The sequence below is a fragment of the Sinocyclocheilus anshuiensis genome, unplaced genomic scaffold (assembly GCF_001515605.1).
Source record: "Sinocyclocheilus anshuiensis isolate Anshui unplaced genomic scaffold, SAMN03320099.WGS_v1.1 scaffold1429, whole genome shotgun sequence".
NCBI lineage: Eukaryota > Metazoa > Chordata > Actinopteri > Cypriniformes > Cyprinidae > Sinocyclocheilus > Sinocyclocheilus anshuiensis.
Window position 1 is genome coordinate 605,506 of NW_015548305.1, and position 17,943 is coordinate 623,448.

The 17,943-nt window shown below is 36.5% G+C and overlaps 1 protein-coding gene across 2 annotated transcripts in view; it reads left to right on the forward strand.

Moving 5' to 3' along the window:
• LOC107656192 (tyrosine-protein phosphatase non-receptor type 5-like) overlaps nucleotides 1–10,045 on the forward strand; it is a 19,386-nt gene extending 9,341 nt beyond the window's left edge. For both annotated transcript variants that reach the window (XM_016443949.1, XM_016443950.1), the window contains 8 exons: nucleotides 3,251–3,437; nucleotides 3,530–3,614; nucleotides 3,724–3,803; nucleotides 4,253–4,390; nucleotides 4,863–4,973; nucleotides 6,547–6,707; nucleotides 6,794–6,907; nucleotides 7,849–10,045. In XM_016443949.1, the coding sequence (XP_016299435.1) occupies nucleotides 3,251–3,437; nucleotides 3,530–3,614; nucleotides 3,724–3,803; nucleotides 4,253–4,390; nucleotides 4,863–4,973; nucleotides 6,547–6,707; nucleotides 6,794–6,907; nucleotides 7,849–7,942 (970 nt within the window). In that variant the 3' untranslated portion in view covers nucleotides 7,943–10,045. The remainder of the gene's footprint in view (nucleotides 1–3,250; nucleotides 3,438–3,529; nucleotides 3,615–3,723; nucleotides 3,804–4,252; nucleotides 4,391–4,862; nucleotides 4,974–6,546; nucleotides 6,708–6,793; nucleotides 6,908–7,848) is intronic.
• The last annotated feature ends 7,898 nt before the right edge of the window (nucleotides 10,046–17,943 follow it).

A 17,943-nucleotide genomic window follows, 5' to 3' on the forward strand; every position in this document is an offset into this window, starting at 1 on the left:
CTCTCTCTGGGCGAGAGCAGCGTGTATCTGAGCGCGAGCGTCCGGCTTTGTGCAAGAGCAAAGGAAATCCGCGCGCGAGCAGAGAGATTCGCGCTCGCGCATTGTATTAATGTGCTTTCGCGCTACAATAATGCGCTCTCGACATTTGTCATTAAAATAACGCCATACGAGGTAAGCTGTTCGCGAAGCGCTCGCCCAAGCGGAGAAATGTGCTGTTGCTGTCAGATCTCGAATGCCGAAAACCACATTGTATAATGTGTTTTATGCTAAACCAACTCGACTAAATCAAAAGAAAAAAAACACTAACTGTATATTTTTATTTTCTCAAGCAAAGCAAATTGTAAAAGTCAACTTAACCTATTACATTTTTGGTCATAGACAATGTATGTTGAAGATATATGTTATTGTCAACGTTATTGCCTAAGCGGTAAATAAATAAAAAAATGTTTATAAAAACGTGGGCTATACAAAATTTTAATAATAACAAACGTATTGTTCCCTTTGTTTTGCATATGCTCGTGTCGCTTACAGCTGAAGTCTTTCTATGATTTTATTATTGTTTGCAAGGTTGCAACGTTACTTTGCAACATTTTTATTAATTGTGGGTATTTTGCATGGTCTGTTATTCGAGCGTCCGGCTTTGTGCAAGAGCAAAGGAAATCCGCGCGCGAGCAGAGAGATTCGCGCTCGCGCATTGTATTAATGTGCTTTCGCGCTACAATAATGCGCTCTCGACATTTGTCATTAAAATAACGCCATACGAGGTAAGCTGTTCGCGAAGCGCTCGCCCAAGCGGAGAAATGTGCTGTTGCTGTCAGATCTCGAATGCCGAAAACCACATTGTATAATGTGTTTTATGCTAAACCAACTCGACTAAATCAAAAGAAAAAAAACACTAACTGTATATTTTTATTTTCTCAAGCAAAGCAAATTGTAAAAGTCCACTGAATACATATCTTCTTACATTTTTGGTCATAGACAACGTATGTTGAAGATAGGCCTATACGTTATTGTCAACGTTATTGCTTAAGTGGTAAATAATAAAAAAAAAACCTTTATAAAAACGTGGGCTATATAAAATTGTAATAATAACAAACATCATATTGTTCCCTTTGTTTTGCGTATGCTCGTGTCGCTTACAGTTAAAGTCCTTCTAGGATTTTATTGTTGTTTGCAAGGCTGCAACGTTACTTTGCAATATTTTAAATATTTTTGGGTATTTTGCATGGTCTGTTATTGGAGTAGTGTCACCCGGGTGGGAGTTCTATTCACTGGGAATAAAAAAACATAAAAAGACATATAGACCGGGGGAATCCCCCCCCCATCTCACCACCCTCTGATTACATATCATAACGTAATGTAACATTATTTGCCGGTTTTTACTTGGAAAACCAGCTATATTTTTCTTGCATTCGAATAATGGATAAACTTGAAACGATAGAAGAAAGATTGGAGATGAATTTCATTGCCACGGTGTTTCTTAGCTATTTGTCATCTGTGATCCCTTTTGAGTGTCCTAAAAGCCAATGGGGGGGGGGGGGTCTTATTTTATGCCAAGTTCCATATGCAGAAATATAAATTCACAATTTATAAACTTCATTTTTGGTCTTCAGTTATGTGCTGATTACTTATCTGAATACATTTCACAGTCTAAATATGTCAAAAATGTATGGCATTTACCCTTGAAATTGGGTTAATAACTAGTATTTGGGTAAAATAAACTGTATTTACATGACATAATCTGATTTTATATACCAGATTATTGTGAATTAAAACGTACTCGCTATAGATCAAACTTGCACCTGTATATATATATATATATATATATATATATACATATGTGACCCTGGACCACAAAACCAGTCTTAAGTAGCCCGGATATATTTGTAGCAATAGCCTAAAATACATTGTATGGGTGATATGTATGGGTAATATGCATTGCTAAGGACTTCATTTAGACATCTTTAAAGGTGATTTTCTCAATATTTTGATTTTTTTGCACCCTCAGATTTCCAGAATAGCTGTATCTCGGCCAAATATTGTCCTATCCTAACAAACCATACATCAATGGAAAGCTTGTTTATTCAGCTTTCAGATAATGTATACATCTAAATTTAGAAAAATTGACACTTATGACAGGTTTTGTGGTCCAGGGTCACATATATATACAAGGGTGCACATAAGTGGTACGCAGGTGCGTATGCGCGACCAAATTAAAAAATGCGCTGTGTAAATTACTTCAGACCGTTCATTTGTGTACCAACATGGTTGACAGCTGTTGATGCACAATTACCATTTTAGATCAACACACTGTAATACTGAAAAAAGTATTAATACTGTAATACTTAGTTTCTATTCAAACTAAAAGCATAAGCACTTTTGCCGGCAACCCGCCAAAATAAAATCTTGCTGATTTGAAGTTTGAAAATGATGAAAATTCATTAAAAAATAAATATCAACATTTTATTTTTAAGTTTACTATAAAATAATTGTGTTTTTATTTAATACTCCCTTTTTATTTTAAAATATAATAGTTATCAGACTTTATTATTTTGTTTATTATTTTATTAAAAAATAAAAGAAGTAAAGTACAATAATATTATTATCACTATTATAAAAAAAAAATTTTTGTTATATTTAATGGGTCACACTATGTGTAGTGTGAGGACCAAACCAGATCTCCAGGTGCTCTTATGAGATTATATATTTATGTAAAATGGCCCACCTCTATTATAATATAGTACAGGTGGGCCGCTGGGACCAAAAAATGGGCTGATTTTATGTCCCAGTCCAGCACTGTTACATTCTATAAATCATTTGTTGCTGTTTGCTTTTAGAATATTATTGTGATGGTTCAGCGTTTAATGTGACAATGTGCTGAATATTTTAATGAGGAAAGAATCATAAATACAGAAGTGGTGATGGTGGAAAGGCTAACCACTTGTGTCATAATTAAACATGGAAAAGCAATTGTTTAATATTTAAAGGCAACTTTAAATAAATATTTTAACACAGATGAATTCCCTTTTCATGTATTCAGAATTTCATATCCTAAAGTGCATAAATCAGAAACTACTATAAAAAAAGAAAAGTAGTTTTAAATTCTAGTAAAAGTAGTAGTAATTTTACTAATTTTAAGTTTTAATAAAGAACCTGAAAAGGCTTTAGCCCTTGAAAAACTCTGAATGCATCTGAATTTACATTGTATATTCAAATTACATTGTCACACAAACTCTGTTGTGATTTTCAGGAGAGGTTCTAATGTGTCGCTGACGTTGGACATGTGCACACCTGGTACTACAGAGCCCTATGGAGCGCTGCTGTCCCCTAGAGAGCAGAGCGCACAGGAATACCTGCAGAACGCATCCAACCTGCTCACCCCTGAGCAGCTGCACAAGCGCGCACTGGACGACGCTGCGCTGCAGGCCGAGTTCTATGTGAGTGCCACTCACAGTAACACCCACGTACAATATAAAACAGTGATCGTAACATGACAGCACTTCTCATCTTGTAATTCTGGTGGAAACAGGAAACACCCATGAACTTCGTGGACCCTAAAGAATACAGTTTTCCTGGCGTGGTGAGGAAGAATCGCTACAAAACCATACTACCAAGTGTGTATAATACTCTGCATGTAGTAAAATGTGGAAATGGCTGATGAGGTTTGTTACTGATGATATTGGCATGTCTTTAAATTTGTAAGATCTTAACTCTAAATTGCAGACACACACAGCAGAGTTTGCTTAAAAGCAAAAGAAGAAGGTGATTTTCTCAGCACCTACATCAACGCTAATTATTTGAAGGTGAGTATGTGTTAGCGTCAAATGAAAATCTTATTTTGCATATTGATGTAAGCTGTGATGTGTTCATTTTTAATGAACTGAATAAATTAGTTTGTGATGAAACAACCACATTTTTAGAGTTGTTAATCATTTAGCATTGTCCAAAAAATTTTTTTTTGCTATATTTTGGTAACATTCTGTCATTTGTCCTCTAAGTTAAGGTAATAAATATATGAGCCCTATGCCATAGCTTTTATGATTTATTCTGAGATCACAAACTATTAGGAGACATAATAATAATGAAATATTTAATATTTAATGAAAAATAATAATTTGATGTGGTTTTGCAGATGTGTGCAGTATTTCTGATCACGTAGAAATGCTATAGGCTGAAAAGTTAAGGCTCTCTAATCAATCAGCCATATAAGGTTGTTCAAATTTTCTTCTTTCTTTCAAATGTTTTTCTTTAGGGCTATGGAGGGAAAGAAAAGGCATACATTGCTACACAGGGTCCAACTGTAAACACAGTGGGGGATTTCTGGAGGATGGTTTGGCAGGAGAGCTGTCCCATTATTGTCATGATCACCAACATTGAAGAAAAAAATGAGGTCTTTATATATACACACATATCACATGATTGGGAGGAATTATTCTTTCATGCTGAGCAATTAAACATCTTTGAGATATTTTAATAATTAATATGTATTCTCGCCTTAATTATCAGGGTAATGCAAACTTGAATTAACACTAAATAGTTCTTCTTGTCCAACCCCTAGTCCTGTCACTATTCGATACTTAGCACAAACTCAGGCTGAACATCAAACTACTTATCATATTCTCAAATGTTAATTTGCAACTTTAGGTATTTTGCAGAAGTCAAAAAGTAAATAAAGACACCGGGGTTGAGGTGATTTTGACTCTACAGTACATGCCTTGAAATATTTAGGTGAATTCCAGTGAGTTATCAGAAATCATGAATGGAATTTTTCTGAACGCTTTAAAATGGGCTTTGATGGACTGAATAAAACATATATTATATATGAATCAAATAAAACATTTGTGTGTGTGTGTGTCCCACAGAAATGCACAGAATACTGGCCAGAGGACAGTGTCATCTGTGAAGATATCAAGATCACTGTCAAACAGGTCATCCAGGCAGATGACTACAGTCTAAGGATTTTCACTGTGAAGGTTTGTTTTGTGTTTGAGTGTGTGTGTTCATGTGATTATGTCTAGGACGCTTATGTTGAAAAGTTTTAATAAAAATAACTGACTTGCATTTTTAGTGTTTTATATGCAAATTAATAACTAAAGGAATCTTAATGTATTAACTTGTTTAATTTTATCTGTTACATTTTTACCAAAAATATGGCAAAATGATACTAACTGAAAGAATAGAATTTCAAAGTTGTGCCGAAAGTTGAGTATAGGAAGGCTGTATCTTGGTAATGTCTTGGTCTAATTGAAACAAAATGATGCACATGTCATTGTGACTGTGCCCTGAGGGTACCCGAGCAGTTTGGTGACATTGCCACCTATAGGTTAATGTTGCATTACAACATTGCAGCAACATTGAATTAGTTTATAGCCCATGAAAGACAAGACAACTGACTGTATCATATTTTGCATCCTCTTTTAAACTAGAATCCAGAGACCCAAAAAAAGTGAAATCTGAGAATGCAGATTACGTGCTGTTTTTAAAAGCCATCACTTTTTAAAAAGTAATTTCTACAATTACAAATACAATTTCTTTATTCAGTTTCATGTAGACATTACAATGTAGTATAACTAATAAAGACAAGACTAATATTTACAGAAGAGTCTAACCTTCTAAAAGTGTGTGAAAGACAAGAAAGATGAGAAGGACAGAAAGAGAGAAGTCCAGGTTGAGCGCAATATTTTTTTGCTTCTGTTTTCTACTGTTTCCTCTGGAGGCATGGCTGTCATGGCAACAAATATTCTTAGCAATGCAGTGTTTCACATAATTGAAGGAAATATAGTTAATCAAAAAATCTGTGTAAGATATCTTAAAGAGATATATCAAAGAATGTGTATATGTGTTAGTATGGGCATAATTTGGTATGTATATATGATGTTGGACATTACCAACCTGATAATCATTTTCCCTGATAATATTTCAACAATCATGTTTGTGTCTTCTCTCTCAGTTGTTTGGAATCAGAACTAGACATTTGTGAATCATTATTGATCAGTCAAATGGGTTTGCAAAAAGATCTGAAATTGTTCTTGATTCAGTTTAATTAATTTGAACAGATTTATGAGTGTTTTACAATTGTTGCTTGTCAGATTATACGAACAGGATCCCAAGTATAAGCCATGTTACACAGGAATTTCAGTTGTCAGACTGTATAATAGTCAAGTCTCATTAAAAATGGGCATAGACATAGGATTTACATTGTCAATCCTTGACATGTTTTGTGACGGTGATGTGTGTGGAGCAAAGGGTGTTTTTTTCTGTGCTCCTAAAGGTTCTTGATTTCACAGTTGTCACAGGAGAAGCCATACTGCAGGACTGTGCCTTAAAACTTCTGACAGAATTTCATCAGATTGCAATGGTCATCCATCGGCTTTCAGCAGACATGTTAAACTAGTGATCAAAGGCTACAGCTTTTGACCTTGAATAAGAGGAATCTTGTAGGATTTTTCTCAGATGGCCAAATCAAATGGTCAAATTTGTAGAGTGTGCACCCGGCTTTACTGAACTGTACATTTTTAACAAGTTGGTGAATGTTTGTGTGTGTAGAGTGAGGGTGAGGAGCGCACTCTCAGACAGTACTGGTACACATCCTGGCCAGATCAGAAAACTCCAGACAAGGCCCCGCCTCTTTTGGAGTTGGTTAGGGAAGTGGAGGAAGCGAGGAAACAGGCTCCGCCCAACAGTGGTCCTGTCATTGTCCACTGCAGGTAACACACACTTTTCAAAAAAGTTGTTAAAGTGACAGTAAGAAGAAAAAGCTAATATATTTAAACATCGTTTTCTCTACTCTTAGTGCAGGGATTGGACGCACTGGCTGTTTCATTGCTACCTCTATCTTGTGCCAGCAGCTAAGCAATGAAGCGGTGGTTGACATCCTGCAGGCTACTAGCCAGCTACGCTTGGACAGGTAAAATATAGATATACTGTACATCCTTTGAAACGCAAGTGTCAGTTTGAGTTGAGACAGCAGCAGAATAAATGTTAGCTGTTTGGCCTCAGTGGTATCCGGGCCAACCTTTAGTCATGGAGAAAAATCCTCGCAAGACCTGTTGGTGTTACATTAGGCTATTGTTAAGTGCCAGGTTGGACTGCTAGATGCTGTTAAAGGGATAGTTCACACAAAACTGAAAATTCTGTCATTAATTACTCACCCTCATGTCTATCCAAACCCATAAAACCGTTCATCTTTGGAACACAAATGAAGATATTTTTGCTTTCTGTCCCTGCATAGATAGTAATGAAACTACCACGTTCAAGGCCCAGAAAGGTAGTACAAAAATTACAACTTTATTCAACAATTTCTTCTCTTCCATGCCAGACTTCGACGTGCATTCACGACAGTACCACGACGCATGTGTGTGTATTCCTCTGCTTGAAAAAACGGCTGTAGTGCATCCGGGTTTATGTCGGAACTCCGGCTCCTGCGTCAGCAGCGTCACACACCTGTGTCATGGTACTGTCATGAATGGTGGTGGAGATTAACACGGAAGAGAAGAATGGTTGAATAAAGTTATTTTTGGTTACTTTTTTTTTTTACTTCGTAGCTTCATAAAATTGCGGTTGAACCACTGATGTCACATGGACTTTTTTAACAATGTCCCTCCCTACTACAGTATGTTTCTGGACCTTGCACATGGTAGTTACATTGCTGTCTATGGAGGGTCAGAGAGCTCTCAGATTTCATCAAAAATATCTTAACTTGTGTTCCGAAGATGAAAGAAGGTCTTACAGATTTGGAAAGACATGAGGGTGAGTAATTAATGACAGAATTTTCATTTTTGGGAGAACTATCTCTTTAAGTACACATTAACAGTTGGTCTCATGTTGTTGTTGCTGCTGTGATTTCAGAGGCGGCATGATCCAGACAGCAGAGCAGTATCAGTTTGTTCATCATGTACTCAGCCTGTATGAAAGACAGCTTCGGGAGACCTCAGAAGAGTAAAGCCTCCATGAGCACACAACCTTTACACCACTCCTCACAGAGCAGTTGACCTTCATCCGAACACACGGGGCAGGGACTGACCCTCAGTACCTCAAGTCTCATGTCTTCAAACACAACAGAAGTTTTAGGAGCAGACCCAATATTAGATTTTAGCTGAGTCCAATCTCCAATACCTAAATCCCACCAATCAGTTATTAAATATACGTTGTCTTTTTTCTTTACCATAACAGTAACATAAAGCAGTCAGTTATGTCATACACAAGTACTGCCCACATAATAACGCTCAGCAGACCATCAGTGCTCAAAAGCGACAATGTTTGAATGCGTGCGTACTTCTTATGCAGTGGTATGAACACAATAACAAGCAGACACCAGGGCCTCCATTTATGATGTAAATTTAACATTAGGTTTAGGGACCTTCTCAATTTCTGAGCCGACAAATACAGCAATTTTACTTTTACTGCTAAGACATTTTTACAGGATTTATAACTCAGCGTTAAGATGAGATTTGTTGTAAAGTGTGCGTGTACATTTATAGGTCTTACATGTTGAAAGATCAACCTCTTGGCAATCTGAGCATCAGTATGTTTGTGTGTGCATGTGTGTGTGTGAGATAGTGTCGCAGAAACAGAAGGGGAGAGAGAGGTACTGTTTACTATGTGTTCGATGATTATCAGACTTTAACTCCGGATGTGCGGTTGTTCTCTAGAAGAGGTTAGCCTACCACATTTAATACAAAATGGCCTTAATATGTGTCTTTCTGTTCGTACTGGGGTCTGTATGGTTGTGTGTAAATGTTGTCGGGCAGAGCTAAAGGCAGTGTGGTGTTTCAGCCTGTCATCGTCTCATTTGGTAAGACTGAGAGAGGGACAGAGACTGATCTCCGTACAGAATGATGTACATTTTCCCTCAGCATACCTTTGCCTTCTCGATTTGCGTGTTGTCGGACGCTATATCGTGTGAAACATTTTAGTTGGACTCTAAAAAGCATTGATGCTGCACCTCAAGGTTTTATGTATCAAAATGCCGAAACACTGTATCCAACTAATGTTAAATTTGTAAATCACAGCTTGTATCAATAGCAGAAATCATGACAATGGGACATATATAGTTGTGATGTTTTTTGCTACTTTCTGTTTATTTTCTGAGCTTGTTTTACTCTAGTTATATGTGGGTCTGCATATCTGATTAGTTAAGACGTATAATCAGTATTTGCCTGAGTTGGCAGGTCGTACAGCTTTGCTGAGACTTGCAGATTGCATGAGCAAGTACATTTTGAACTTCTTTTTAATTATGAGCAAGGAAATGTTTAAATTAGAAGCAGACCTCTGTGTGTGATTATGTGCAAAAGCCTTGTGATACAGCAGAGTGTCTGCTGTTGGAATAAGCATCTTCAGTCCGACGGACTCGTGTGATCCAGCTGGAAGTACCAATGCAAGCTCTCCTCTGAATTTCTTTAGACAGTACTGCTACCACCCTAATTGTCTCCAGTCGTTCTCGAGCTAGTCGTATGTCCTCAAAATGATGTTTCCTTCCAGGCAGCTCTGAGCTGAAATTAGGAGGTTTACAGAAGCTTGAAAACACCTCCTCGTTACACAAGAGATTGTACTTTTTTTTTTTGGTAAGTGTTGTTAGTTCAAGGCCTCATGATAGTTTGCCAGAAATGAGAATGACTTTCATTCACGTGCTTTAATTGCTGCTGTTATAGTCTTTTTTATTATTGCAGAACTGCTTTCGTGTTTTAGTTGGTACAGAGTAATTGAATTTTATTATTTGTTTTTAATGAACTAACATATTAGTCCTATTTATTGAAAGAGTTTTGTCTGTTTTTGTGCTGTTATTACACTGCCAAAGACTGTAGTGATTGGTCCATACCGCAAAACCTGAACAATCTGAATTCTGTATTTACAAACTTTGAAAACTGAAGTTTTAACACCAACATGTGGAATTGTGTACATGTATGAAACCAGCATTTATATATTTTTAAAGTGAAAAATCTGAATTCCCACTGTAAAACCTGTTCTCTGACTTACACAGCTTTTCTTGATCAGTTTGTTATCTTTTCTTACATGCATGTTAGTATATTATTTTATGCCACTGTTTGCCTCCTTTTCATAATGTGTATGTATATATATATATATATATATATATATGTGTGTGTACATGCTTATATATATATATATATATATATATACATACATACATACAGTATATAAATAAATGAAACTAAAAACGAAATCTAAATCTAGATCTACAAATTATATACAGTGCCTTGCGAAAGTATTCATACCCCTTCTTTTTTTTTCACATTTTGTTATGTTGCTGCCTTGTGTTAAACTGCTTTAAATTACTTTTTTTTCCCACATCAATCTACACTCCATACACCAAAATGACAAAGCAAAACAGAACTGTCACAACTTCGTATATTTATTAAAAATAAAAAACTTAAATAAGTATTCATACCTTTAACTAAATATTTAGCTGAAGAACCTTTACAGCCTCAAGTCTTTTTTGTTTGATGTGACAAACTTTGCACATCAGTATTTGGCAATTATCTGCCATCCTTCTCCTCACCTCTTCACCTCTCCACCTCTCAAGCTCTGTCAGGTTGGATGGGGGCAGATGCACATTTTCAGGTTTCTCCAGAAATATTTGACTAGGTTCAATCCCAGGCTCTGGCTGGGCCACTCAAGGACATTCACGGAGTTGTCTATAAGCCACTCTTGCTGTGTGCTTAGGGTCATTGTCCTGTTGGAAGGTGAACCTTCTGCCCAGTCTGAGGTTCTGAATGCTCTGGACTGAGCGTTCCTTCCACTCTGATGAGTCCCTCAGTCCCTGCTGCTGAAAAACAGCCCCACAGCATGAGGCTGCTACCAGCACACTTTACTTTTGGGATGGTCTGAGGGTCCTTTAGGTGCTTTTTTGTAAATTCTAAGTGTGTTTTCATGTGTCTTAACTGAAGAGAGGATTTAGTCTTGCCAAACCGCCATAAAGCCCAGATTGGTGGAGTGTTGCGGTGGTGTTTGTCCTTCTGTAGATTTCTCCTATCTCCACATATGATCATGGAGCTCAACTAGAGTGACCATCAGGTTCTTGGTCACCACACTAAGCAAAGCCCTTCTCCATCAGTTGCGCAGTTTGACCAGGAGGCCTGCTCTAGGAAGAGTCCTGGTTGTTTCAAACTTCTTCCATTAAGGGTAACAGAGACTACATGCTTCTGTGAACCTTCAATGAAGCAGAATTTTTCTGAACTCTTCCCCCGATGTGTGGCTTGACACAAACTTGTTTCTGAGCTCTACAGGCAGTTCTTTTGACCTCAGGGCTTGGTTTTTGCTCTGATATGCATTATCAGCTGTTAGACCTTTTATTAAGACGTGTGTGCCTTTCCAAATAATACGCACTCAATTGAATTTGCCACTGGTTAACGTCACTCGAAGTGTAGTAACATCTACAAGCGATAGAATGCTCCTGAGCTAAATTTCAACTGTCCCAGATAAGATGCAAACCTGTTTCTGAGCTCTACAGGCAGTTCTTTTGAAATCAGGGCTTGGTTTTTGCTCTGATATGCATTATCAGCTGTTAGACCTTTTATTAAGACACGTGTGCCTTTCCAAATCATACCCATTCAATTGGATTTGCCACAGGTTAACTTCACTTGAAGTGTAGTAACATCTACAAGCAATATGAATGCGTCTGAGCTAAATTTTAACTGTCCCAGATAAGGGTACGAATACTTATGCAATGGAATCATTTTAATTTTTTATTTGTAATAAATTTGCAAAGATGTTAAAAAACAGTTTTTTGCTTTACCATTATGGTGTACTCAGTCGGACCCCACTTCCTACAGAACACTCCATCTGTCAGGCCCCTCTGTGTTACCAGAGAAGAGTAACAGACACACAGGCACCAGCAAACAAGTATATCATTATATCATACACACAACTTAGATCCTGGGCCAAACTAGCTTGGATTATATCCACGTAACAGTGATTTTAATATATTTAAAAGCTAGTGTGCTGTTTTATGTTTAAATGGATATTAATTTAATCATCATGAACGACTCACTACCAGCATAGTATGTCTTTATGCACTACTGTACAAAGCTAAAACAAGCACAAAGATGAAATACTGATTAAGTCATTTAAAGCAGTTTAACATAAGGCAGCAACATAACAAAAACGAAAACAAAAAAAAAAACTTTTGCAAGGCGCTGTATATATAGATATAGATCTATATATATAATTTGTTTTATTAATAGAGTTTTAATCAGTTATTTATTAATTTTTAATTATACAGTATACGAGTTCTAAAGTTTGGGGTCAGTAACATTTTTTGGGGTTTTGAAAGAAGTCTCTGAGGCCACATTTATTTGTTCAAAAATACAGTAAAAAGGAAAATGTAATTTATTTCTGTGAAGGAAAAGCTGAATTTTCAGCAGTCATTACTCCAGTCTTCAGAAATCATTCTAATATGCTGATTTTATTAGCAATGTTGAAAACCGCTGTGCTACTTGATATTTTGGTGCAAACCATGATAAATACTTTTTTCAGGAATCTTTGATAAATAGAAAGTTCAAAAGAATGACATTTATTTACAACAGAATACTGTTGTAACACTGAAAGTCTTTACTGTAACTTTTGATCAATTTAATGTATCTTTACTGAAAAAAAGGATTAAACAAATCTTACTAAACCCAAACTTTTAAATGGTATATAGAGTAAATTATTATCCCTCTCTATCATTTTCTGGAACTAGTTTCTCCATTGAACAGCTGTGCCTTGCTTCCAGTTTTTCCCACCTGAGATCTTTCATCTTAGCACATGAGGGCACAGTTTTTGTCCCTCAAACTAATACAAAACTGATCTTGTGAGGTCCAAGTGAGTGAGAAAACAGGTTTTTATCAACAATGATCAATTGACTCCTTTAGAGGAATGTAAATACAAGCTCTATTTACAGCATTTATGTCAATTATCACAGAACATATTTTAGACTTTCTTTTAAAAAACACAAAAGTCATAGTTTTGACAGAATTGCTTGCTGACAATCTTTCAGTGACTGGTATGGCCTGTAAAAGCATTCACTTTCACATGATATGTGCATCTGAATGCATAACCAGCAGTTTATCTACCTGGAAAAGTATTTTCTGAGGTAATCACTATAATGGCACAAATGCTGTGGACAGCGCCTAAATGTATTCAAACCAGAATATTCCTTAAAGGAATCCTTTTTGAAATGTTGAACCGAATCTCTGTGTGTCTGTTGTATGCTGTTTGCCACCCTGATGGCCGTTTACTGGTTTTGTACATTGTCTGCCAGGACAACTTTGCTGAACATTTCCAAAGTCATCAAACTATAGGACTATACTGTTTTAGGTCAGTGATTTTATTCACTGTGAGGAAATTCTATTCTAAAAAGACAGAGTAAAGCAGGCCGTTAGTAGCCTTAATCACCAGTGATCACACAAATGAATCCTGTTTTCATTGGGTGTACCAATTTATTATTTTGATGTCAAATAAAACGATTGCATGTTAGAATCATTTGAATCAATGTTATAGTTCACAAACTGAGAGAAGGGCCAATATAGCAGTTTAGAGAAGTCATACCCCTCCCCCAGCTCACTGCCCACTCACTCTCAGTCGGACCCCACTTCCTACAGAACACTCCATCTGTCGGGCCCCTCTGTGTTACCAGAGAAGAGTAACAGACACACAGGCACCAGCAAACAAGTATATCATTATATCATACAGACAACTTAGATCCTGGGCCAAACTAGCTTGGATTATATCCACGTAACAGTGATTTTAATATATTTAAAAGATAGTGTGCTGTTTTATGTTTAAATGGATATTAATTTAATCATCATGAACGACTCACTACCAGCATAGTATGTCTTTATGCACTACTGTACAAAGCTAAAACAAGCACAAAGATGAAATACTGATTTTATGAATGTGAATGCAGAGGCTTGCGCCTCGGCTGTCTTAATTGCTCATATATTTCAATGCCACCTGAGTATTTGACCTTTTGCTTCTTCAATCACTCAGAATATTTTCAGGTCTTTTATTTTCTAGAAACCATGTGTTGAGCAGTGTTTTAATATTTTCTGCTTATTTATTGTCCTGTGGTTTTGGTTGAAATGTTTGGCACCGGCCCCTTGATCTCAAAAAAATAACAATTTTTTTGGTTTAATTTTAATCCTGTTCTATAATGAAATAGATGTGGTTTGAAAATTCTATTTCCCTAATTGCTTTCGTATTGTTCCACTGCTGTTGAATCCAAATAGAATGTAACATGACTAAGTTTACAATATTATGGCTTGTATAATTGGTATAAGCTTTAATTTTTTAAATAAAAATACCTTTCTGTTAATCAGGACCATGGGGTGACTGGACTTTGATTGACATGGAGACAAGGTGCATAGACATCGGATTACACACAAAAGCTGCAAAATCATAATCATAATTCTGAGCCTTCTGATACCGGTGAAAACCTTTTTGGTGTACAGTGGGGAAAATATTTATTTGATCCCCTGCTGAATTTGTAAGTTTGCCCACTTACAAAGAAATGAAGGGTCTGTAATTTTTATGGGAAACCCTTGTTGGCAAGCACAGAGGTAAGATATTTCTTGTAGTTGGTCACCAGGTTTGCACACATCTCAGGAGGGATTTTGGTCCACTCCTCTTTACAAATCCTCTCTAAATCATTAAGGTTTCTTAGCGGTCTCTTGGAAACTCTAAATTTCATCTCCCTCCACAGATTTTCTGTAGGATTAAGGTCTGGAGACTGGCTAGGCCACTCCATTGCTTTGTTGTCTTGGTGGTATGTTTCGGGTCACTGTCATGCTGGAAGACCCATCCATGACCCATCTTCAGTGTTCTGGCTGAGGGAAGGAGGTTCTCGTCCAAGATTTTACAGTACATGGCCCCGTCCATTTGCCCCTCAATGCGGAAGTCGTCCTGTACCCTTAACAGAAAAACAGCCCCAAAGCTCATTGTCATGCTGGAAGACCCATCCATGACCCATCTTCAGTGTTCTGGCTGAGGGAAGGAGGTTCTTGTCCAAGATTACAGTACACATGGCCCCGTCCATTTGCCCCTCAATGCGGAAGTCGTCCTGTACCCTTAACAGAAAAACAGCCCCAAAGCAATATGTTTCCACCTCCGTGCTTGACTGTAGGGATGGTGTTCTTGGGGTCATAGTCAGCATTTCTCTCCCTCCAAACATCTCACCAAGCTTCTTGCTGATGGTCTTGTAGCCCATTCCAGCTTTGTGCAGATCTACAATCTTGTCTCTGACATCCTTTGACAGCTCTTTGGTCTTGCCCATGGTGGTGGGAGAGGTTGGAATGGAAGATACAGATTGTACAGGTATCTTATACACCTAACGAGCTGACATTAGGAGTAACTTCTTAAAGTGACAGGACTAATCTTTGTTCCACATGGGCACATAACCAGTCTGTGGGAGCCAGAATTCTTGTTGGTTGGTAGGGGATCAAATACTTATTTCACTCACTGAAATGCAAATCAATTTCTAACCTTTATATAATGTGTTTTTTTTCTGGATTTTTTGGTTGATATTCTGTCTCTATCCATTAAAATAAACCTACCATGAAAATTACATTTTTTTGTAAGTGGGCAAACTTACAAAATCAGCAGGGGATCAAATAAATATTTCCCCCACTGTATGTAGTGCTCAGTGTGAATGAGAGCATAAAATAAATGTTGAGCAGGGCAAAACTGTGTAACTACATAAAAGAAAATCATAATCTTTGTCTCGGAGGGGGAAATATTTTCACTCTTGAATGTAGTATTTTGCAAATAGTTCTCAATTCCCCTTGATTAAAATGACTCTGGTCAACTGTAAGTAATGTTTTTATTTGCCACTGATAGTTATTGGCCAATTAGTTAATTAGTTAGAAATGTGTAGGGTAACACTGATGGGAGTGGTTAAAGGAAGTAAATATGACATGACAATTTATTCTGTGGAGCTGCCAGGGAACAGCTTCTTTCTGTATTAGCATCTTCCAACCAGCAGAAGGGGCTAGAGCCACAGTACAGACACAAACCATCAGTTCTGGCATAACCATCAGTATTTTGCCTTGGGCTACAGATTTTAATGTTAATGACTGATCCTAAATTTTGAATTTCTCATTTTATCTACATTTCTATGAATGGCAACTCAATTGTATTGATTTCTGTTATTATTTGAAATGGTCCTAAACTTCCATTACCAATTAAATTTTTTTTAAAACGTGCTTTGTTCATTGTGTCTATTATAATGTGATAAAATCTAAATCTTTTGGTTGTATCTGGTAACACATTCTGAGACTTCCGTCATCCCTGCCTTAAAACTGTATTTGTTTCACTTTATTAGCCTATAAGAGATTTATTTATTTGCCTCTACATCTTCATGAAAGTGTTGATTATCATAAATTGGAATGACAGTCATAAATTAGGTTGTTACTATAGAGTAGGCCTACTGTATAGTGGTACACCCTCATTACATTGGCAAGTGTTGATTACGCTGAATATGCACATAATGTCAGGGTGACACTGACAGATCTGAAAAAGTAAAGTGTATAAACAGGCACAATTTTCAAAGGCTTTTTTCATATTTTATATTTTATGCAAGTAAATATGTTTAGTGAGTGTACATCTAGGTCTGGAAATATAAAATATATCAAAATCTAAATCAAATTAGGCTACACTGGTTTGAAATTTACCAATCAATAAGCTGTGATACAACCAGTGATAGAGAATGCATTGAATATTTTTCTGAGAAAATAGGATTTATCTAATCTACTTTATTTAGTTTTTAACAAATATGTCATATCATGTCTGTTTTCCAAAATTGTCTTAACATACTCAAATTTAGTATTTGTAATATTTAATTGACGCAAGAATGTTCATCACACATATTTACAGAATCATAACGTTTCAACAATATGCCTATTAGTTACATATGCCTACATATTATTTTTATTGTTGTTATTATTAATAATATCTTACATTGATGCACAATGTTGAAGGCACGTCCGTTTAGATGCCGCTAGGGGGCTCCAGTAGTCCTTATTAATATGACCATATGTAATATGTAATATGTACGGGTGGGCTGCAGCCCAAATAAACGGAGGCACATACACCAACAAAGCTGTTTGAGGTACAATGAAACATGTTTTGTTGGATCTTAATATTTCGGAGTCTGGTACTGAAATAAATATGAGATGGGAGGAAAATTATATTTTATATTTATATATTTTCCCTCCCATCTTATATTTCCATATGCTATTACCATATACACTTAAGGGCTCCTTACAATATTAAAGTCTATAGAGTTGTCTTATTAAGAAAATGAACAATCTCGCGCTTTTTAAAATTTCAACACAAAACGTAACGGGTTTTAATTAAATATTGTCATAAAACTTTTGTTGCACTGTCCAGAAATGCTATGTTTCCAAAGCTATTAACTCAAGCACCGACTGCACATGTTTTGCTATTTTCAGTGACATATGATATTGCGGAGTGAGGATGTTGGCAATTTAATGTCATAAGGGATGATATTATGTTTTTTTCCCCCTTTGTACGTAAAAGTTACAATAAACATAATTAAAAAATAGTGCTAATTGCGAACGCCTTGTTATCTAAAACAGACGTAAAGTTTGACTGTAAATGTTGTTCACTTTGATGCAAGTAAATATTCGTAAATCTAATACCAACATCAGAATGGTGTTTTTAAAAGTATTTTATGTTAACAAATGGAAAAAATACTCCCAAATCTAGCAATCTTTGCTGTATGTGATAAACAATCTAATTATGTTCCTTTCAAATTATGCCCAAAGAGAGCCTATACACTGCATCGCAGAAGATTTCAACTGACTGTATTTAACTCGGTCGTTCTGAATGATGCAAGCTCTCGCGGAGGGATATCAGCCATGGCGACACATTTTGTCATCTGTCTGGCGATAAATAAAATGGAGTCGGAAATCGCCTTTAAAGTCTTTC